General features: G+C 43.6%; 1 protein-coding gene across 6 annotated transcripts in view; it reads left to right on the top strand.

Annotated features, from left to right (window-relative positions):
• LOC147115585 (mitochondrial fission factor-like) overlaps positions 1-19,934 on the top strand; it is a 305,832-nt gene that overhangs the window by 253,525 nt on the left and 32,373 nt on the right. For 5 of the 6 annotated variants that reach the window (XM_085989955.1, XM_085989954.1, XM_085989953.1 and 2 more), the window contains 4 exons: positions 1,789-1,995; positions 2,505-2,682; positions 3,362-3,476; positions 4,110-4,282. In XM_085989955.1, the coding sequence (XP_085846081.1) occupies positions 1,789-1,995; positions 2,505-2,682; positions 3,362-3,476; positions 4,110-4,282 (673 nt within the window). Of the gene's footprint in view, positions 1-1,788; positions 1,996-2,504; positions 2,683-3,361; positions 3,477-4,109; positions 4,283-15,069; positions 19,789-19,934 lie in introns of those variants that run through there. The other variant, XM_085989956.1, reaches the window with a different exon arrangement.

Genomic DNA, 19,934 nt, shown 5'->3' with positions numbered 1-19,934 from the left:
ACAGTCTAAGGATAAGGGGTAAGCCATTTAGGACTGAGATGAGGAGGAGTTTCTTCATCCAAAGAGTGGTGAACCTGTGGAATTCTCTACCACAGAAGGCAGTTGAGGCCAGCTTATTAAATATATTCAAGAAGGAGTTAGATATATTTCTTAAGGCTAAAAGGATCAAGGGACATGGGGAGAAAGCTGGGACAGGGTACTGAATTTGGATGATCAGCCATGATCTCATTAAATAGAAACATAGAAGATAGGAGCAGGAGTAGGCCATTCGGCCCTTCGAGCCTGCTCCGCCATTCAACGAGATCATGGCTGATCATCCAAACCCTCGCACCCGGTCCCTACACCAACAGCCATCCCACCCAAGCCCTATCCCCGTAACCCCACGTATTTAATCCCCCCTAACACTAAGGGCCAATTTTTTTTTTTTTTTTTATCATGGCCAATCAACCTAACCCGCACATCTTTGGACATTAAATGGCGGAACAGGCTCGAGGGGCCGAATGGCCTGCTCCTATCTTCTAAATAGCACTTACCTTTTTCGAGCCTCTTCCTCTTGGCCACCAGGTTTTACAAAGAATTACATAGAATTTTACAACACAAAAATAGTGTTTGTGCTCGGCACAAGCCTTCTGCCATCTTACCTCATCTCGCCCTAGCAATATATCCTATTTCTTTCTCCCCCTCATGCACTTATTTAGCTTCCCCTTAAATGCATCTATGCTAATCGCCTCAACCACGCCATGTGATTGCAAGTTTCACATTCTCACCACTAAGAGTAAAGAAGTTGCTTCTGAATTCCTTATTGGATTTATTAGCGACTATCTTATATTTATGCCCCCTCGTTTTGGACTCCCCACAAGTAGCAACATCTTCTCCACGTTTTACTGACTGGGGCGTCCATAGCGCATGCTCCGTCCCACAGAACACTAAAATTGCATATGGGTCTTGACGTAAGAAAACTACTAGGCACTTGATCTAAGTGTTAAACAAAGCTTTAATCAACTGTTTTACAACATGGAGGTCTAGTTGTGTCCTTCACTAGTTCCTGTTAAGAATGTCCTGTGCAAGCTGGGCCCGTGCCCGAGTATTTATACTCTCCCTGGACAGCGCCACCCGTAGGCTGCTCAGTATTATTTCATAAGTCTTTCTTTCATGAATAACTGATTCATGTCAGGTCTTATGCATGTCATAAGACCTTGATTTGCATGGATGCATGAGGTTTCCACCTGATTCAGGTAGCTGCCTAGGCCGCACAGCAGAAGGCCCCAGGAAATATGGTGGTGGAACGGGTAAGTCGACTGCCTCGATTTTAACTTGTTATTGCTCCGTTTCCACCGGGCGGAGGGAGTTAAAATCCCCTCCTATTCTCTCAATACTCCAACAGACTCTACATATTGTTATCTAAATATTATTTTGTTTTAGATGCTGAGGGCATTCTGGCAATGCTGCAATAAAGCGCACTGAAGCTGTAACATGCTTTGCCAAAAAGTAATAGGACACAGATTCATGCCAGTGAGTCCCACATGCTCACCACTCCCTTGATAAGGAGATATACAATGAAACCAACAACTTTCCCAAAAAGTCAGTCAGAGAATACATTTCCTAGACCACTTCTGCCTACCTCCTACAGGCTGGTTATACAGCAATATTGGCAGAGGAATGCGAACAGTTTGTTTATGTACCTTACAGGAGAAAGTGAAAGCACATTCCAAAAAAGAGGCAATAACCTCACTAATAATTCTTCTTCTTGTCGCAAATGGAACAAATGGTATTTTTGTTTAAAATTAGGACCACAGGGGTATCCAGGTCCCCCAGGAAAGCAAGGAGACTGGGGACACCCTGGACCATCAAGACCAGATATCCAAGGTTTTATCTTTACACGACATAGCCAAACTATAGAGATACCTTTGTGCCCAGGCAGCACTAAACAGCTATACGTTGGTTACTCTCTCCTCTTTGTGCAAGGCAACAAGCGTGCGTATGGACAAGATTTAGGTATGTTACGCCAGTCCTGAACAAATTTATGTTAAATTTTTTAATGTATTTAAAACATGATAATTGCAGATCAATTTTAATATATTTAAGGGCCTCAAGGAAAGTAATACTTGATATTGCATCCAAGTAAATGCATGAGAGAGAAACAAAATATTTGTGTTTCAATGAAGCTTCCTAAAATATTTGTATTTGCATATAACACTAATGTTTTTTTCTCGTGTATAATGAGGGGAGACGCAAAATTCTCAACATTGAGACTAAGCCATGGACTTTGCAATTCTATGTGGCATTTGATAGCAACACTTGCGTTCCGTTCACTTTTTGACGACAATGCCATACTCCCATTCGGCCTTAAAGAAAGCTACTGTCCCACTTGGCATCTGGAAGCAGTGCTTAAATAGTATTGTACACAGTGCACATGTTGTATGAATCCAATCCAACTGAAGTACATGTATTTCAGTTTTACATTTCTTTGTTTAATTTACTTCCTATGTTTCTGTGGCTTTCAGGAGCTGCTGGTAGTTGCTTGCCAAGATTCAGCGTCATGCCATTTTTGTTCTGTGATGTTAATGATGTCTGTAACTATGCATCAAGAAATGACTATTCTTATTGGCTGTCGACTTCAAAACAAATGCCTTTGGATATGGCTCCAATCAGTGGACAAGAGCTGCAGCCATTTATAAGCAGGTAGTGCCTTCAATAATCCAGAAAGTTATGGATATCATCTGAAATTAAAAGATTAAAATACAGCCCAGGCTTAGCAAGTCACCCAGTGAATAGTTGAGCCCTAAAGATCAGGAAAGTCCCAGATTCAATCCCTGCACACGCTGAGTTAGTTGATCAGGATAACGTTAGGAGTTCTACAATTGGGTTTTGTATCCCAGGTTGGGGAGGGAGAAATTAGCCAGTATTCCTACTTCTGATCGCTACCCAGTGAGCGCTACTAGAAATTCACCTGTATCAGTGCAGAGTGAGGAACGGATTCGGCTCAGTACTGGATCGGGCTTATGTTCCATTTCCCAATAATGCCCTTCACCTTGATGACCACAAAATTAATAATTCACAAAGGAGAGGACATTTTTTCTTAGAAAAAGATCATTGTTGCCTGCTTTAATATATTTGAATTTTCAATTTTCCTTATATTGATATGGTAATAAGTACAGTCTACTGAGAATTCAAAGTCATTTTTCACACTAAAAATTGAATTGTCCAATAATTCAAATTAAGATGTAAACAAATGTAAAGAATTCAGTGCTAAATAAATTAAATTAGTCTGACAATTTGAGTTAAGTAACTTTGAATTAAGAGTAGACCATAAACACTTTTCTAAAGTTTGTGCTAACAGGAGATGTGTCTCATTATGCAGGTGTATTGTTTGTGAAAGTCCTGCAATGGTCTTTGCTGTACACAGTCAAACTGTTCAGATCCCACCATGCCCGAGGGGTTGGAAGTCCTTGTGGATTGGCTATTCCTTTGTAATGGTATGTACATGAAGGATTGTCATGGCAACCATGGGAATCCATGTTAGGGCAAAGGATTCAGACAAAAGTTAGCTAATAATTTAATAATAATAATTTACAATCATGACAGGTGTATGAGTGTTCTTCTGTAACCTTAGTTTTTCATTTGAATCATATTGACCAGTCTCTGGAATTTCTCCAACCCTTCTATCCTCTCCCTGTGAAATCTCCACTCCCTTTTTTTGGAATCCTTCCACCTGCTACTTGCCTGTACCTTGTAATATCACAGTGGTCACCTATTGTCACAATAAGTCAGAGAGAGCAATGCGCTTGTCAATTTTGTACTTCCTTTTTTATTCTTTTCAGAAAGCATGAAATGCTTCAATCTTCCACCTCATACATGTCTCACTGGGCTTTACATCTCCTGTGGTCAGTAGGCCAGGGGAGGGTGGGGGTAGCTAACTTCCTCCCCTCCACAATGCCACAGTGGAGGTGGCCATGAGAAGATGCAGGGCTGCAGCATAGCAATGACTCTCTGTCTATTTTCCAGTTTACTGAAACAGCTGCCTCCTATTCTGAAACTAATTTCTCTGATCTGTACTTTTGTGAATTTTTTAATACAAACATGTATTTTTTTCCCCCTTCCACTTCCAGCACAGAAGCTCGGGCGCAGAGGGATCAGGCCAACCATTGGCTTCACCCGGCTCGTGTTTAGAAGAATTTCGTGTTGCTCCCTTTATTGAATGCCACGGGAGGGGAACGTGCAACTATTATGTAAATGCCTACAGTTTTTGGCTGGCGACGCTGGATCCCTCACAAATGTTCAGGTATAAACACTGGACCTCATAAAGGTTTAGGGTGTTTGCTATAGAAACATAGAAGATAGGAGCAGGAGTAGGCCATTTGGCCCCTCAAGCCTGCTCCACCATTCAATGCGATCATGGCTGATCATCCAAACTCAGTACCCTGTTCCTGCCTTCTCCCTATATCCCTTGATCCCTTTAGCCTTAAGAAATATATCTAACTCCTTCTTGAATATATTTAATGAATTGGCCTCTATATATGAATAGAATTTATTCTCTGCTCCTTGCATGTGTGAAATCCCAAACTTAAACACTTTCCATGGATTTATCATTTTTGTTGGTGAATAGAGATTCTTTGCGAACCAGATTGTAATGTGATAATGTGCGGGATACAGCAGTTGATTGACACCCATTAAGAGACTGTAGACCAATTAGTTCAGCCTAATATTTTATTAGTTTCAACTTAGGGGTATCATGTAATACTTTGTACTACTCGTATGGAAATTTATACTTAACCCTTTTTAAGAATCATTGGGGGTGAAATTCATCTAGGTGGTAACCCAAAATAGGCGATCGCAAATTGGGTATCTTACACCCTGCCCAATTTTCATTTCCAATTGGAATGTAAAACGGGCTGTCGATTCACTATCGCCCGTTCTGCACTGCCGCCCGAATCAAACTTCACCCCCTTTATTGGCATATTTTGGGTTTAAAACGGTAACATTTACAGTCCTACCACCAACTATGTTAAGAAAGGCTGGGCTTTTTCCACAGTGGTTTCCAAACATTTCTATACAAGGGACCTCTTGAAAATATGGAAATACTTTGGGGACTATGTGGAAGTATTGATACTCATCCAGGGACTCCCTGTGCTAGCTTCTAAGAAACAGTGCACAAAGTAAACAGTCCCATCGTTGTAGAAAATGTTTTTTTTTTACTCATGTACAGCAGCAGAAATAATAGGCTACTAAGTAAGTAAGTAGAAAAGATATAGGGGGAAAAATTCGGTATCGCCCCATTTGGGGCGCCATTATCGGCCGTGTGCAAAGTTTAGCGCCTGGCGCTAATTATCGCCTCCGACAGCAAACTTGGCTTTTATCGCCCCTGGAGGTGATTGGAGCGCTAAATCAGGCGCTTCACATCTGTCTTAAGGCGCAAAGTCCAAGGAGCGAGGCGCTACCTCAGAGCGCTGGCGAAGCAAGGAAGGGGAAATCAAAATGAACCTGCATAGTGCTGCTCAGTATTCAAAACTCCTTCACACAGCGTTGAACCTCTCCAGAAGTCTCTCTCTCTCTCTCAGAATGCGTGGTGCAAAAATGTCACCAACAAAAAAAGGCAGGAAGCAGTCACCTTTTAAATAGCACTCCCCCAGTCCCTTTCCCGACTGCAAAACGCTCCCCTCAACCTGTCGTTGCTAGCAGCAGGCGGTAAGACAGGGGGGGGCGCCACACAATATCCGGTCCGGGGCGCTACGGGGGCATTGCGCACTTGACTGACGTCATGATCTGCCGGCACAGGAGATCGTGGCGGTAGTGTTTAGCGCCGCCGCAAAAGATCTAGTTAATTTTGCGAGCGGCGCAAACATTGCCGCGCCCGAGCGCTAGTTGCTTTGCGCCCCATTAGCGCCCTCTTAAGGCGCTAATGGTAGGCGCAAACAACTGAATTTTTCCCCCATGGACTATAGAATTCCCATGATACTGCTTATGAATGCCTGGCCCCCAAATCTGATGACTGGGGGAATCTCCTAACGGACTCCAGTTTGAAAACCTGTACTTTAACATAAAAAAAAATAAGAAATATTTGTACAAGAAATAAAACACATTAGGCTGAAATTCAACTGCAGCAGAGGTACAAAACATTCAGTAGCAGATCAGCCACCCGTTATACTTCAATGGAAGAGAAAATCGAGCAGGATGTACTTGGATATAGTGGATGCATTGGTTGTCATTTTCCAAAATTCCATAGATTCTAGAACGGTTCCCGCGGATTGGAAGGCAGCAAATGTAACCCCGCTATTTAAGAAAGGAGGGAGAGAGAAAACGGGGAACTACAGACCAGTTAGCCTGACCTCAGCAGTAGTAGGGAAAATGCTAGAATCTATTATTAAGGACGTGGCAACAGGGCACTTAGAAAATAATAATATGATTGGGCAGAGTCAACACGGATTTATGGTTAGTATTCAGGTGCAGCAAGTGATTAAGAAGGCCAATGGAATGTTGGCTTTCATTGCTAGGGGGATAGAATATAAAAATAGGGAGGTATTGCTTCAATTGTACAAGGTATTGGTGAGACCGCACCTGGAATACTGCATACAGTTTTGGTGTCCATACTTAAGAAAGGACATACTTGCTCTCGAGTCAGTACAAAGAAGGTTCACTCGGTTAATCCCGGGGATGAGGGGATGGACATATGAGGAGAGGTTGAGTAGATTGGGACTCTACTCATTGGAGTTCAGAAGAATGAGAGGCGATCTTATTGAAACATATAAGATTGTGAAGGGGTTGGATCGGGTGGATGCGGGGAGGATGTTCCCGATGATGGGTGAAACTAGAACTAGGGGGCATAGTCTTAGAATAAGGGGCTGCTCTTTCAAAACTGAGATGAGGAGGAACTACTTCACTCAGAGGGTGGTAGGTCCATGGAATATGCTGCCCCAAAAAGCTGTAGAAGCTACATCATTACATAAATTTAAAACAGAAATAGACAGTTTCCTAGAAGGGAATTAAGGGTTACGGGGAGCGAGCAGGAATTTGGACATGAGTCTAGGTTCGGATCAGTCATGGCCCTGTGGGTAGCGGAGCGGGCCCAGGGGCCGTGTAGCCTGATCCTGCTCCTATTTCGTGTGACTAATTCTGTTAGATTCAGGAGATGGTTCTGTGATAGTAGATTGGCGGTTAGGATCAGATCAGCCATGATCTTATTGAATGGCGGAGCAGGCTCGAGGGGCCGATTGGCCTACTCCTGCTCCTATTTCTTATGTTCTTATGAAAGGGAAATCTTGTTTGATGAATCTGTTAGAATTTTATGAGGTTGCAGCTAGCAGAATAGATAAGGGGGAACCAGTGGATGTGGTGTATTTGGATTTTCAGAAGGCATTCGATAAGATGCCACGTGAAAGGTTGTTAAACAAAATTAGGGCTTGTGGGATTGGGGGTAATACACTAGCATGGATTGAGGATTGGTGAACGGACAGAAAACAGAGAGTAGGAATAAATGGGTCATTTTTGGATTGGCAGTCTGTAACTAGTGGGGCAATGCAAGGATCAGTGCTTGGGTCTCAGCTATTCACAATCTACATCAATTTAGATCATTAGCTGGATTGTTAAGGGGCAATTAAGTATTATTTTAAGCTTACCTTTAGATTTTTAGAGCTCGACAGCGGCTTTCCTGTTGTGTATGTAATATGTGTGCTACTTTGAACCTATGGACAGGACTGCACTACTTGTAGGGCGTAGTGATACGCAGTACCACTCCTGGCCATAGGGATATAAATAGTACTGTGGGTACTGATCTCCCCTCAGTTCCCGCCTGTGGGCATGAAGTAAAGACCTACGTATAGTCCCTACCTCCAACCAGTAAAGACCTGTTTGAGTTATACGTTTAAGTCTTTGTGTTAATTGTTCAATACAATACACATACTTAACACTGGCGACGAGTCAGGTTCTTACCCTGCGGCAGTTGAAGAGAGGTTTCAAACATCACCACCCCACTAGAAGCGACAGGCTTTAGGACTCTGAAGCCTCCATCAGCGACTGAGCACTGGAGTGCAGCAGCCATCCTGACAGCTTCCAGCGACTGACAGAAGTCTTTCTGCAGTTTCCTTGTTCAACCTAGGTGGTGGGGTAAGCCGTGCAGCGTTGGCTGCAAAGACAGGGCTGGGGAAGTTGGAGAAGATAAGGGCGATCGCAATCCCTGATAAGAGCCGCGGTGAAACGCGCGAGCGGGTAAGCCAGAGCCCGGGAGGGAGCGAGCAAGAGCCGCTTCGGTCGGGAGCCACTTCGCGATCCAGCGATCGCATCCGCTGATAAGGGCCGCACTCGGGCGATCGCGGCGAAGATAAGGGCCGCACTCGGGGGCTGAAGGGAGACGGCGTCGGGGGACGGGTGAAGACCGCCAAGCGCGGGAAAACCGCCATTTTGTGGGCGGAGGACGACGGCAAGAGCGGGAAGCCGCCATCTTTGATAACAAGTAAACAAAATAAAATCTGAGAAATTGCAAATCTACAATGCCTAAACACGGGAATATTAGCACCTTTGATAGTGACCTCGAAGATTGGGCCATATATGTTGAAAGAGTAAAAAATTATTGTAAGGCCAATAAAATTCGTGACCAAGATAAAGCTCTAACATTATTAAATTTAATGGGTGCGAAGACATACGGGCAATTGAAACACCTGTTATCACCAGATGAACCGGCGGATAAGACGTTCGATGAGATTGTTACTGTCCTGAAAGATCATCTAAACCCCACGCCGCTGATGCTAGCGGAACGATTTAAATTTTACGACGGAAGGCAGCTACAGCATGAAAGCAATGCTGAATATTTGCTGGAATTGCGTAAATTAGCGAAATATTGCCAGTTTGGAACGGGACTGGCAGATGCACTACGAGACAAATTTGTGTGTGGTTTATTTAAACAGGATACACAAAAGCGACTGCTCGAGGAGAATGAGCTGACGCTTGAGAAGGCGGTCACTATGGCAGCAGCACACGAAGCCGCAGCGAGAGGCACGTCAGTAATGCAGCTACGGTCACCGGAGCTCAGTGCACACAAATTGGGTGTGAGTTCTGGCAAATGTTATCGTTGTGGAAAGACAACGCATGATCAGAACCAGTGTTGGTTTAAAAACCAAGAATGTAGAACTTGTGGTAGGCTTGGACATATAGCTAGAGTATGCAGGTCAGGGAAGAAGACCAGCAACAAGAAGTCACCGCAAGGAAAATACGCAAAGGTACACAAGGTGACCGAACAGGAGTCCGATTCAGACGCTAGCAGTAATGAACTGGCTAGCTTAAGCTGTAATGAACTGGCTAGCTTAAGAGTACTCAACGCTGGTAAGGGTGCAGACCTCCAGACAATTTGGGTCACTCTTCAGATAGAAGGAGTCCAAGTAAAACTGGAATTGGACACTGGATCGGCATTGACGGTCATAAATAAGAAAGATTACGGAAAGTTATTCCAACATATTCCCCTACAGGATACGGGGATTATATTGAAAACATACACGGGGCAAAGAGTGTACCCCATCGGGAAAATAGAGGTTGCAGTGGTCCACAAGGGCGAAGACAGTCAAATAATGGACTTATATGTGATATCTGAAGGAGGTCCTCCACTACTAGGACGGGAGTGGATTAGGAAAATGAATATGGACTGGCATTTCCTACAAACAATAACGAGTGAGAACTCGGTGAAGATAGTCGGCCCAGACTCTGGAACGGATGATGGTAAGCCCAACTCAGGTGCAAAAGACAAAGTTTCAGCACAGAATTCCACTGAGCAACAACAACATAGTTTAACTGTGGATTCTGAGTCTGGCAAGTCTACTGATGTGCCCATTTCTGAGGGACACCGGGCTCGAACTCAACTCCATTTCAAACTACAACAGCAATTAGAACAAATGCTTCGCCGTTTTGAGCAAGAGTTGAATGCAACGAAAGAGTTCTTTGATATAGAGTTGGAGAATATGGAAAGACAACAGAAGCAGCTGATGGAGAAAATGGAGCAGGAGCACACAAAACGTCTGATGTCAGAGGAGTTAACGGTCAGCCAACTCCTGCATATGCTGAAGGACAGGACTCTGAAATGGGAAAAACTTGAACACGAACTTCAATATTCAAACGAAAGGGGTTCGGAGCTCTCAAAGGTTATTGGAAGAGCTGAGGTGGCAACACAGACTGAGATGACTGCAACAGAGCAGCCCTTGGATGCCAAAAGTACGCTGACTCACGTCAACGTAGAACAACAGACCGCTGAAACAGCTGCTCCGGTAGAGGGATTGAATAGTCCGATCAATCAATCTCCAAAAGAAGTTGAAGTAGTAAAATCTCAAATGAGGTCATTAGTAAACGACTTGCTGAAAGCCCAGAAAAAGCTGGATGAAGAGGTACGCATGAAGAAGTCTCTTCAGGAAAGATGTCTGGACTTGGAACAAAAGCTGGCTAACGCCCAGCTGGGTATGGAGGAAATAGAAGACCCTCTCGCTGGCCTAGATCAGGACGACACCGAATATTACTATGTCCTGTCCTGCCCAACTTGTAACTTCGACTCCCACCATACAGAAATCATGGAGGAGCACCGAAAGTCTACGGAACATCGGGAGAAGGTGGCTCTACTACGGAAAAAGGAGGAAGAGAAGGAGGAACTGCGCATGCAGCTGGCAGCTGACAGTGGAGCCCAGAGAGTCTCCAAGAAGCAGAAAAGGAAAAGTCGAAACAGAAGATGACCCATCTGAACCATTATTACCTCTACCAGATCACACACGTGGTCCTTCCGAACGGAGCCAATTCAGTTCGGAAGTTCAAACTGTTAAATCCATGGAAGGACTATTGAATGAGTCACTCCAGCAACGTGAACCGACTACACCACAGAGATTGAATCTGTGAACTGTTTTCCACAGAGACTGAATCTGTGATCTGTTTTGACATGAAGTTATCTATGTATCTATGTTATTCTGTTATGTAAACCTGAAGTTATATATGTATATATGTTATTACGTTATGTTAAATGGGGAGATGACTGTAAAGCTAGGAAGGGAGGAATGTTGTGTATGTAATATGTGTGCTACTTTGAACCTATGGACAGGACTGCACTACTTGTAGGGCGTAGTGATACGCAGTACCACTCCTGGCCATAGGGGTATAAATAGTACTGTGGGTACTGATCTCCCCTCAGTTCCCGCCTGTGGGCATGAAGTAAAGACCTACGTATAGTCCCTACCTCCAACCAGTAAAGACCTGTTTGAGTTATACGTTTAAGTCTTTGTGTTAATTGTTCAATACAATACACATACTTAACATTTCCCACTGCTTGGGGATCACGTCAGGTAAGGAGGTCGGGTGTTGTGTCAGCATGGAATGATTTACTAACTTGACAGCTGTAAATGGTCTTTAAAAGCTCCCATTTCATAGGTCTTCACTTTCCAAGGTTAGAAGCTGTTGCTTACTGCATTTGGAAGACAGATTGACCTTAATGCAGCTAGCAAATGTTTGGAGCAATCTCTCCATCCAGTGTCACCTCATTGGAACAACCTCTCTCACCATTGACAGATCGCTTCTGTCATCTCAACTTCACCTGCCATTTATTTCATCAGCATCGGTGCCCTTGAAAAAATCTCATCTTGGTCCTCAGAATCCCAACACGGATCAGCCCCAACACGGATCAGCCCCAACACGGATCAGCCCCAACACGGATCAGCCCCAACACGATCAACCCCAACACACCTGAAGGGATATTTACTAGTCCTAGCCCCTTTAGGGCTACTCCGGATCAGGCGTATTCCTCAGACGTTCACTTTCAACTAAAGTTTGAGGTAGCCAAATCCTAAATTGGGTCTAAAGGTCCGGGTTATCTCTCCCTAAAGGAAAGGAACAAGCCGAGAATGTTACCGTCCTCCAGATAGCGCTTTTAATAAGTTTAGCTAGACTGTAACATCCGGATATTATGTGGGTCTGGAAAACTCCCTCAGAATTCTGCAACTCCTCACCAAAGAGTGTACAGAGATTGAGTTCACGAGTTTTTGATACAGAAGTCTTATGTGAGACAATTCTAAAAATATATAGATTTATTAAAGAACTGACATGCAATTTACAGTTGGTGAGTCAATCGCAACATTAGGGCAGCACGGTGGCATAGTGGTTAGCACTGTTGCCTCACAGCTCCAGGGACCCGGGTTCGAATCCGGCCTCGGGTGACTGTCTGTGTGGAGTTTGCACATTCTCCCCGTGTTTGCGTGGGTTTCCTCCGGGTGCTCCGGTTTCCTCCCACAGTCCAAAGATGTGCGGGTTAGGTTGATTGGCTATGATAAATTGACCCTTAGTGTTAGGGGGATTAAATACGTGGGGTTACGGGAATAGGGTGGGATATGTGTTGATGTAGGGGTTACGGGGATCGGGTGGGATATGTGTCGGTGCAGGCTCGATGGGCCGAAATGGCCTCTATCTGCACTGTGGGGTTTCTGTGATTCTGTGATTAACCGTTCTAAAAAGAGAAAACATATGGGGCTCGATTTTCATTGTGCCGTGGAGTCTGGATTGGAGGCATGCGGGGGGTTAAAATCTCGAAATCGGGGGGGGTCCCGACCCCATCCCGCCTTCATGCCAGTTTCAAAGGAGGCGGGTACCCGCCCCGCAGCTTCAAACAGCTGTGAAACGCTGATATTTCATCTGTCAAAATCTCTTGATAGATGAAATTTCAGTCTGTGACGTCACCTGTTGCCGGGTGGCCCTTAATTGGCCTGCTGAGGCCGCTGGGTGGGCTCAACAAGGTCAATCAAGTTAAAATCGCGTGGATTGGCCGCACCTCGATGAGGCGGGACTACAACCTCGAAAGTTGTAGTCCCGCCTCTAAACCGACTTTTGAATGAAAATCCTGCCCATGATCTTTTTAACAGAGAATCTTACTTTCAAATCTTAACTTCGCTACAGTATTATAATTTCCTAAAGTTTTCTACAGGATATCCATCAATATCAAATACCTTTGATCCCTGAGGTACAAAGTGTTGGAGACTACAGAGCCGCCTCTGCAGCCAAGAATCGCTTTGCCCGATTAAAGCGAGTCTGTTATCCCATTTGAGAGTTCAATATTTATACCCTTTTCCAGTGGTATTTCCTTTAAGGTTTTCTGCTGATGCAAGTCAATTATCCCTAGTCATCTTTCTGCCGACCTCTGCAATTCTTATTGCCACATCAGCCAGAATCACGTCTCATCTCTAGGTGTTCTAAGTTTACCATATAAAAACGGTGCGACGGCAGGTGTTCCTTACTTTGTCATCTTTACGAGGGCAGATGTTCCTTATCTCGTGTGCTTTTTTACGAAGTGTAAATTAGAACACCTTATCCAGGGTGAACCATTGTTTCGTTCCCAAAAGTTCAGCTAGTCAGAGCCCTTCACCTTCTGTTTCAATAAGGTTATTTGTTCAGGGTCAACAACTGTCTTATCTCAATAGCCAGAATGCTTTCATAGCTAATTCATAGTTAGGTTTCTAAATTTCCAAACCCAGTGACGTAATAAAACTCACTACGGACTTGGTTTGAGCATAACGCAAGCCTTTAATCAACTTGTTTCAGAACATGGAGGTCTAGTTGTACTTCACTAGTTCCTTGTCTTACAAAATGTCCCTGGAAAGCTGGGGCCGACGCCCGAGTATTTATACTCCTTGGACGGCGCCACCAGCTGGCCATCCAGCGTTATTTCACGAGTAGTTTCGTGATGAATGATGAGATTTATAACAAGTAGTTTGTTATGTTTTAATGAGGCCAGAATTCTTTCATAAGATAGTGTATTTTTCTGAATAGGTTATACGGCTTATTCCTTCACACCCCAGCAGCCCCAACAACAACACCAACCTTCTCCGCAATCACCTGATGCTGCACAGGACACAGGGCATCAGCATCCGACCACATTGCTGCCCGGGAGGCCAGGGATGGCCTCACCATGGCCAGATTTACTTCACTTGACGCTGTACACCCTGGATGCCACATGATGCATCAGGTTGGCACCACCCCACACCAACACCAACACCATAAAGCATCCCTACAATGCCCAAGCCATTCCTTTCACACTCATCACCATTGCGGGGGGTACCGTTATGTTTCACCATTCACTGCAACTCACTAAGCCACTTCCAAAGGTGCACACAAATCTGTCCAAGAATGCAAAGTGTTGAAAATAAAGATTTCAATATTTGACACTACATTAACAGAAACTTTACATGAACGTTGGCAAAAACACCCAAGTGCCTACCCTTGTGTGTTGTTAGTTGGTATAATTGGACAAGGATGAGGGTGAGTGTGAGGGGTGGCTAGTGAGATGGGGAAGTGATAATATAGATAGAGAGGGATGGGTGGAGGTGCAAGGTAAGTTGGTGTGAGTAAGGATGTGCAGGAGTAGGGTAGGGAAGGCAGAGTGATGGGGTGTGATGAGTGGCACAACAGGATGAGGTTGAGTGTGGCTTAGCAGTAACGTTTCGTGGTCTACTGAGATCATTGAAAGGTTCGTGCCACTACAGCCTGGTCCTCCTGACGACATCCCTGCTTGTGCCCTCCTGTGCAATGTACAACCAGACTGCGTTGATCTCCTGGGGGGGTCTCTTCCGCCCACTGGAAGGGAAGAGGACCTCCCTGCATGCTGTGACTCCTCCATAAGCATATGGAGGGGGTCATGGGAGAGCCTGGCTGCAGCCGTGCACCTCTGTGAAGTGCTTGTCAGTGTTTGCAGCACCTCAATGCTGTAGAACATTGACAGCAGAATTGTCAAAGTAAATGTGACCATGGCCCCTTTAAGGAAACCGGCTGATGACGTGTCGTCATGTGACGTCATCAGACCCGCTTCCTTTTAATTGGCCGAGAACCTCGCAGGGCGGGCATAACAAGCCCAGTCATCGTAGAATCACTTCAATAGAGCGGGATGGAGCCAGCAGCGGGGTCAGGACCCGCCACCGACCCCGGCCGCCCCGGTAGGCAAAATCGCGGTCATTGTCTTCATTAACTCAGAAATTCTAGGTTTAAGTCATAGTTAACCCATTTACTAACTGAGCATAATTACAGTACTAATGAGCTGAGTGTAAAGGAATTCTTTATATATTTATGTTGCAGGAAACCGAGACCACAAACACTAAAAGCAGGCGAATTGCGATCCATAATCAGCCGCTGTCAAGTCTGTACAAAGTAACTGTGGACTCAAAAGGATATAATGGTGCTGTTCCAAATCCTGTTTTGAAATGTGTTAATACAGCAATGAAGATAATTGAACGTTATTATTCCATGGTGCTGCTCGGACTGTAGCAAATACGACCAATAAACCTGCCACTTTGCTGATGTTGGTAACATTTACAAAAACACTCACATCAACAAAGTAATTAGTAGTCATTTAAAGTGATGGTGCTGTTACCAAGCTTTGCAAAGCCTCTGCCACTTTCCTTTTATAATGATAATAATAAAATATTGTAAGCATCTTATAATGCAGATGCGAACTCCACTGATCTCCACACCACAATAAAACTAGTGTAGGACTTTAATGGAGTATCACATGCTAATCATTTTCAGTCATCTGATGATTACAACAAATCTTTGTCTGAATTTGTGGGACTACAAGATAACTCTGAGCCATGAGTACATTGCACAGATAGCATTTATTTAATAATGTGTACTTAATAGTTATCTGTGCCGAACCATTTAGATTGAAATAAGAGCATTGACTTTGTAGAACAGAGAACATTTCATGCCACGGTTACCTATACATTTTGTTAGTTATTCAGGGCATAATTTTATGGGGGAGAAATTCGGTATCGCCCTGTTTAGGGCGCAATTATCGGCCAGGCGCAAAGTTTAGTGCTTGATGCTAATTATCACCTCCGACTGCAAACTTGGCTTTTATCGCCCCTGGAGGTGATTGGAGCGTTAAATCAGGCGCTACACACCTCTCTTAAGGCGCTAACGCCGAGGAGCGAGGCGCTACCTCAGAGCGCTGGCGAAGCTCATGTGATGTCCGTCAGCAATGGAACACAGACACACTGGCGCCGGCCAGCTCTTAAGGGGAGGGTCGATCTTGCTATCCACCACACCCTGCTCATTGCAGCCTTGAATCTCGGCCTGGAGAGACCTGTACATCTAATCTGCTGGAAAGAACAATGGAGAGACCCAGGGAAAGAGCTCAGAGTGCAGCCCCCATAGTCTCTTCTAAATCAATGCAATGAAGGCCAAATCAAAATGAACCTGCAAAGCGCTGCTCAGTTCTCAAAACTCCTTCACACAGCGTTGAATCTCTCGAGAAGTCTCTCTCTCTCAGAAAGCGTGGTGCAAAAATGTCGCCGACAAAAAAAGGCAGGAAGTGGTCGCCTTTAAATAGCGCTCCCCCAGTCCCTTCCCGACTGCAAAACGCACCCCTCAACCTGTCGTTGCTAGCGGCAGGCGATAAAGCAGGGGGTGCCACTCAATATCTGGTCCGGGGTGTTGCACGCTCGACTGACGTCACGATCTGCGGGCGCAGGAGATCGTGGTGGTAGTGTTTAGCGCCGCCACAAAATGTCGTCAATTTCGCGAGCGGTGCAATCATCGCCGCGCCTGGGCACTAGTTGCTTTGCGCCTCATTAACGCCCTCTTAGTGCGCTAACAGGAGGCACAAAGCAACCGAATTTTTCCCCTATATCTTTTATGTCCAGTAATGTGCACATTGAACCTACTTGTAGAAAATGGTATGTTTTCTGCAAAACATTGGAGATATTGGAGGTAATTTTAAATGGGTGATAGTGAATCGGCCGCCCTTTTTACACATTGCCCAATTTTATATTCTATTGTCTTCAATGGGAAAAATAAATTGGGCGAGGTGTAAAACATGCGGCCAGTTCGCTATCGGCCATTTTTCGGCTGGCAATAAAAGTTTTAAATTACCCCCATCGACACTTGTATCATCAATGACACAAGAGTTTGTCTTTAAAATCTAAAGTCCTTTTAAAGCTGTCCTTAAACATACTGCATGCCTTCTAATTATAGATGGTCGAAGGACACTTCAGGTTTAATGGGGAAGGTTTTCTCCCAAATGAAATTTTTTTAATGAATATCAGAAAATATAAAATACGATCCAGATATATGGGCCTAAGTTTTCCGATTGTATTACCAACAGGAACTTAATTCATTTGAAATGGGTTCCCATAAGCATTACGATTGGAAAGCCGTGGTTTCGAAGCACTTTTTGTTGGATCAAAATGTTTATATTTAACATGAAAATAAACTCGAAGCATTTATGGAAGACCGCTGTAATGAAATTAGCCCGTGCTTTTACATACACTTTAGCACATGCACAGTTCAGTTATTCTGACAAACATTACTGAAGAACACACTAGCTGGCTATTTTGTAAAAGTACACATTTCAACTTGGGCCTAGATAGTCTCTAATGATTACTAAGCATTTCCACTATCAGCCTGTATTTTACACTGTAATTATTATTTTGTAAAATGTGTTTTTCATGCCTCAGAAACCTTTATAAGTGTATAAACACACAAGACTTATAAATATATAGCTGCCATTTTAATCTGCACATGGCATTGTACTACCTTTTACGGTTTTAAGATATTAATAACATTTGAATATTATTAGTGTAGTAACACAGAATTAAGTGCACGTTACCATAAATACATATTGCTCCAATTAGATGTGGTTATGTCTGACTTATACAGCAATGAGGTAAATCCGGTTTTCTTAAAATACTCTATGCCTACACCCTGACTCAGTGCACTTTACGGTTTATTTTTGGATTTAGCCTACACCTACCGACAGAACACAATCATTAGTACTGTATCTCACAACCTGAGAATCAAGAGACTGAGATCGTGCTTAATTTTTTGGAAGTATGATTTTGTTTTTATTCTCATCAGGGTGAGGGATGTCAGTGCAATGCTTTTTTTTCCATTTCTTCCAACACTAAGCTCTCCTTGTTGAAATGTAGCATGGTCAATGCAGAATAAGCCTCCCTTTGCACTATTCTAAAATATGCCTCAAACAAAAGCCATAGTACAGCACCCACTACTGCACCAGTGCGACGTTTTTAATTCTCACCCCTGTAGCCTGCATGAGTGAGACTGTCAATAGGTGGTGAGTTATATTAAATAATATCCAGTGGAGCTCAACCCATTTGAAACTGGGGAGTCTAGAACACGGGGTCACAGTCTCAGAATAAGGGGTCGGCCATTTAGGACTGAGATGAGGAGAAATTTCTTCACTCAAAGGGTTGTGAATCTTTGGAATTCTCTACCCCAGCGAGCTGTGGATGCTCAGTCGTTGAGTATATTCACGACCGAGATCAATAGATTTTTGGATATTAAGGGAATCAAGGGATATGGGGATAGTGCGGGAAGGTGGAGTTGAGGTAGAAGATCAGCCATGATCTTATTGAATGGCGGAGCAGGCTCAAGGGGCCAAATGGCTGACTCCTGCTCCTATTTCTTATGTTCTTATGAAACTGAGTTGAGTGTACCCAAACTAGTTTCACTGAGAGCCCTGAGCTACATCCAAGCCTAATTTCTCGAGAAGAAATCGTTCTGTCACCCAGGACCTTGTAGATTATTGTTTAATAACCAGTTGCATTGGAAACTGAGGCAAGAGTAGCAAAGCTGTGCCTGGAATTGGAAGTTTTTTTTTAGAGAAACTGCCAATTCACACATGCCTTTTTTTTCAGAGACCTGAAAGGCTGAGATAATACACAAACAAAATATACACCTTTATTTAAAAAAGTTATAATTTGCATTTTTAATAGTGAGGAAATGGTAGGTCTCCCTTCATTTAAAGCAGACGCACATGAGGCACACATCACTAACACCACCAGTTCCCATGGTGAACATCATTATATGGCAAACCTACTAATTGCGACACACCTCTGACCTTTCCCCTGAACTGTTCAAAGTACAGATAATTTGATGGGCATGCTCCTTGCATTCCTGACATGGCAGGTAAAATGCATCTACTTGTCATGTCATATGTCAGGAATGCAAACAGTGTGCAACTCTGTATTGGTGCTAATGGGAGCAGCACCAGAACCACGTTCCTCATCTGTCCAAAAACAGTTTACTTCATTGCTTTAAAATTGCATTTTTTTATATAGTTACACATGAGTTAAAATGTATTCTTTTAGAAGGTAACCGCTAGTAATTTCCATGGGGATTCTCTCAATCTCCCGCCTTAACTTCTGCGGAAGATTAACGGAAACCCCAGAGGAACGCTTAAATAGCCATTTACGCCATTGCTCCGGAGTTTCTGTCGATCTTCTACCACAAAGTTATAGCAGGAGAGCGGGAATCCCGAAGGAAATTCTACCCCATTTTGTTTCTAGTTCCTTTATGACATTTTGTGGCACAACAGTTTCAGTATTATTCCCCTCCTATGTCGAATGCTGATGCCTATTGTCCCCTGATGCCACTCACTAAAGACTAATACCATCTGGCACCAACTAACAGCCAATAGAGCTAACCGGTTTCTCCCAGGTGACGTGATGGATGCTCAGTCAAGAATACAGAATAATTTTATTACCCTGTTGTTTAACACCATTTGGCTGTGGGATACCACTGGATTCCTTCTCTTCCATACTCCGATTAAACTTTTACCATATTAAATATTTCACGATATTATGCTGAAATTAAAAAACCTAGATAGGGTACAAGGTATAATCTATAAACAGTAATTGCTATGGTGGATTGATCTCAATTTATCAGCTGTCTGATGTTAAGTTTTCTTCAAACAAGTCTCATTATTTGTATTTAAAATGTTAATGTAATAATTTTGTCAGAACATAAAGTGGAGATGTGTACCAGTTTATTTTTTAACCTGAAATCAGTTTTGATTGTGTGATTTTAAACAGTTTAAAACATTTTTTAAAAATATTAACGGTATAAAAAAGACAAACATGGCATAGTAATCTGCTATGCTCGGGCTAATATAGTGTCAATTAAGAGATTGGTAGAGCATTTTG

This window comes from Somniosus microcephalus, chromosome 6, assembly GCF_052327205.1.
Source record: "Somniosus microcephalus isolate GS21.2 chromosome 6, FLI_Smic_1.0, whole genome shotgun sequence".
NCBI lineage: Eukaryota > Metazoa > Chordata > Chondrichthyes > Squaliformes > Somniosidae > Somniosus > Somniosus microcephalus.
The sequence above is the reverse complement of the archived record's forward strand: the minus strand, read 5'-3'. Positions and strand labels throughout refer to the sequence as shown.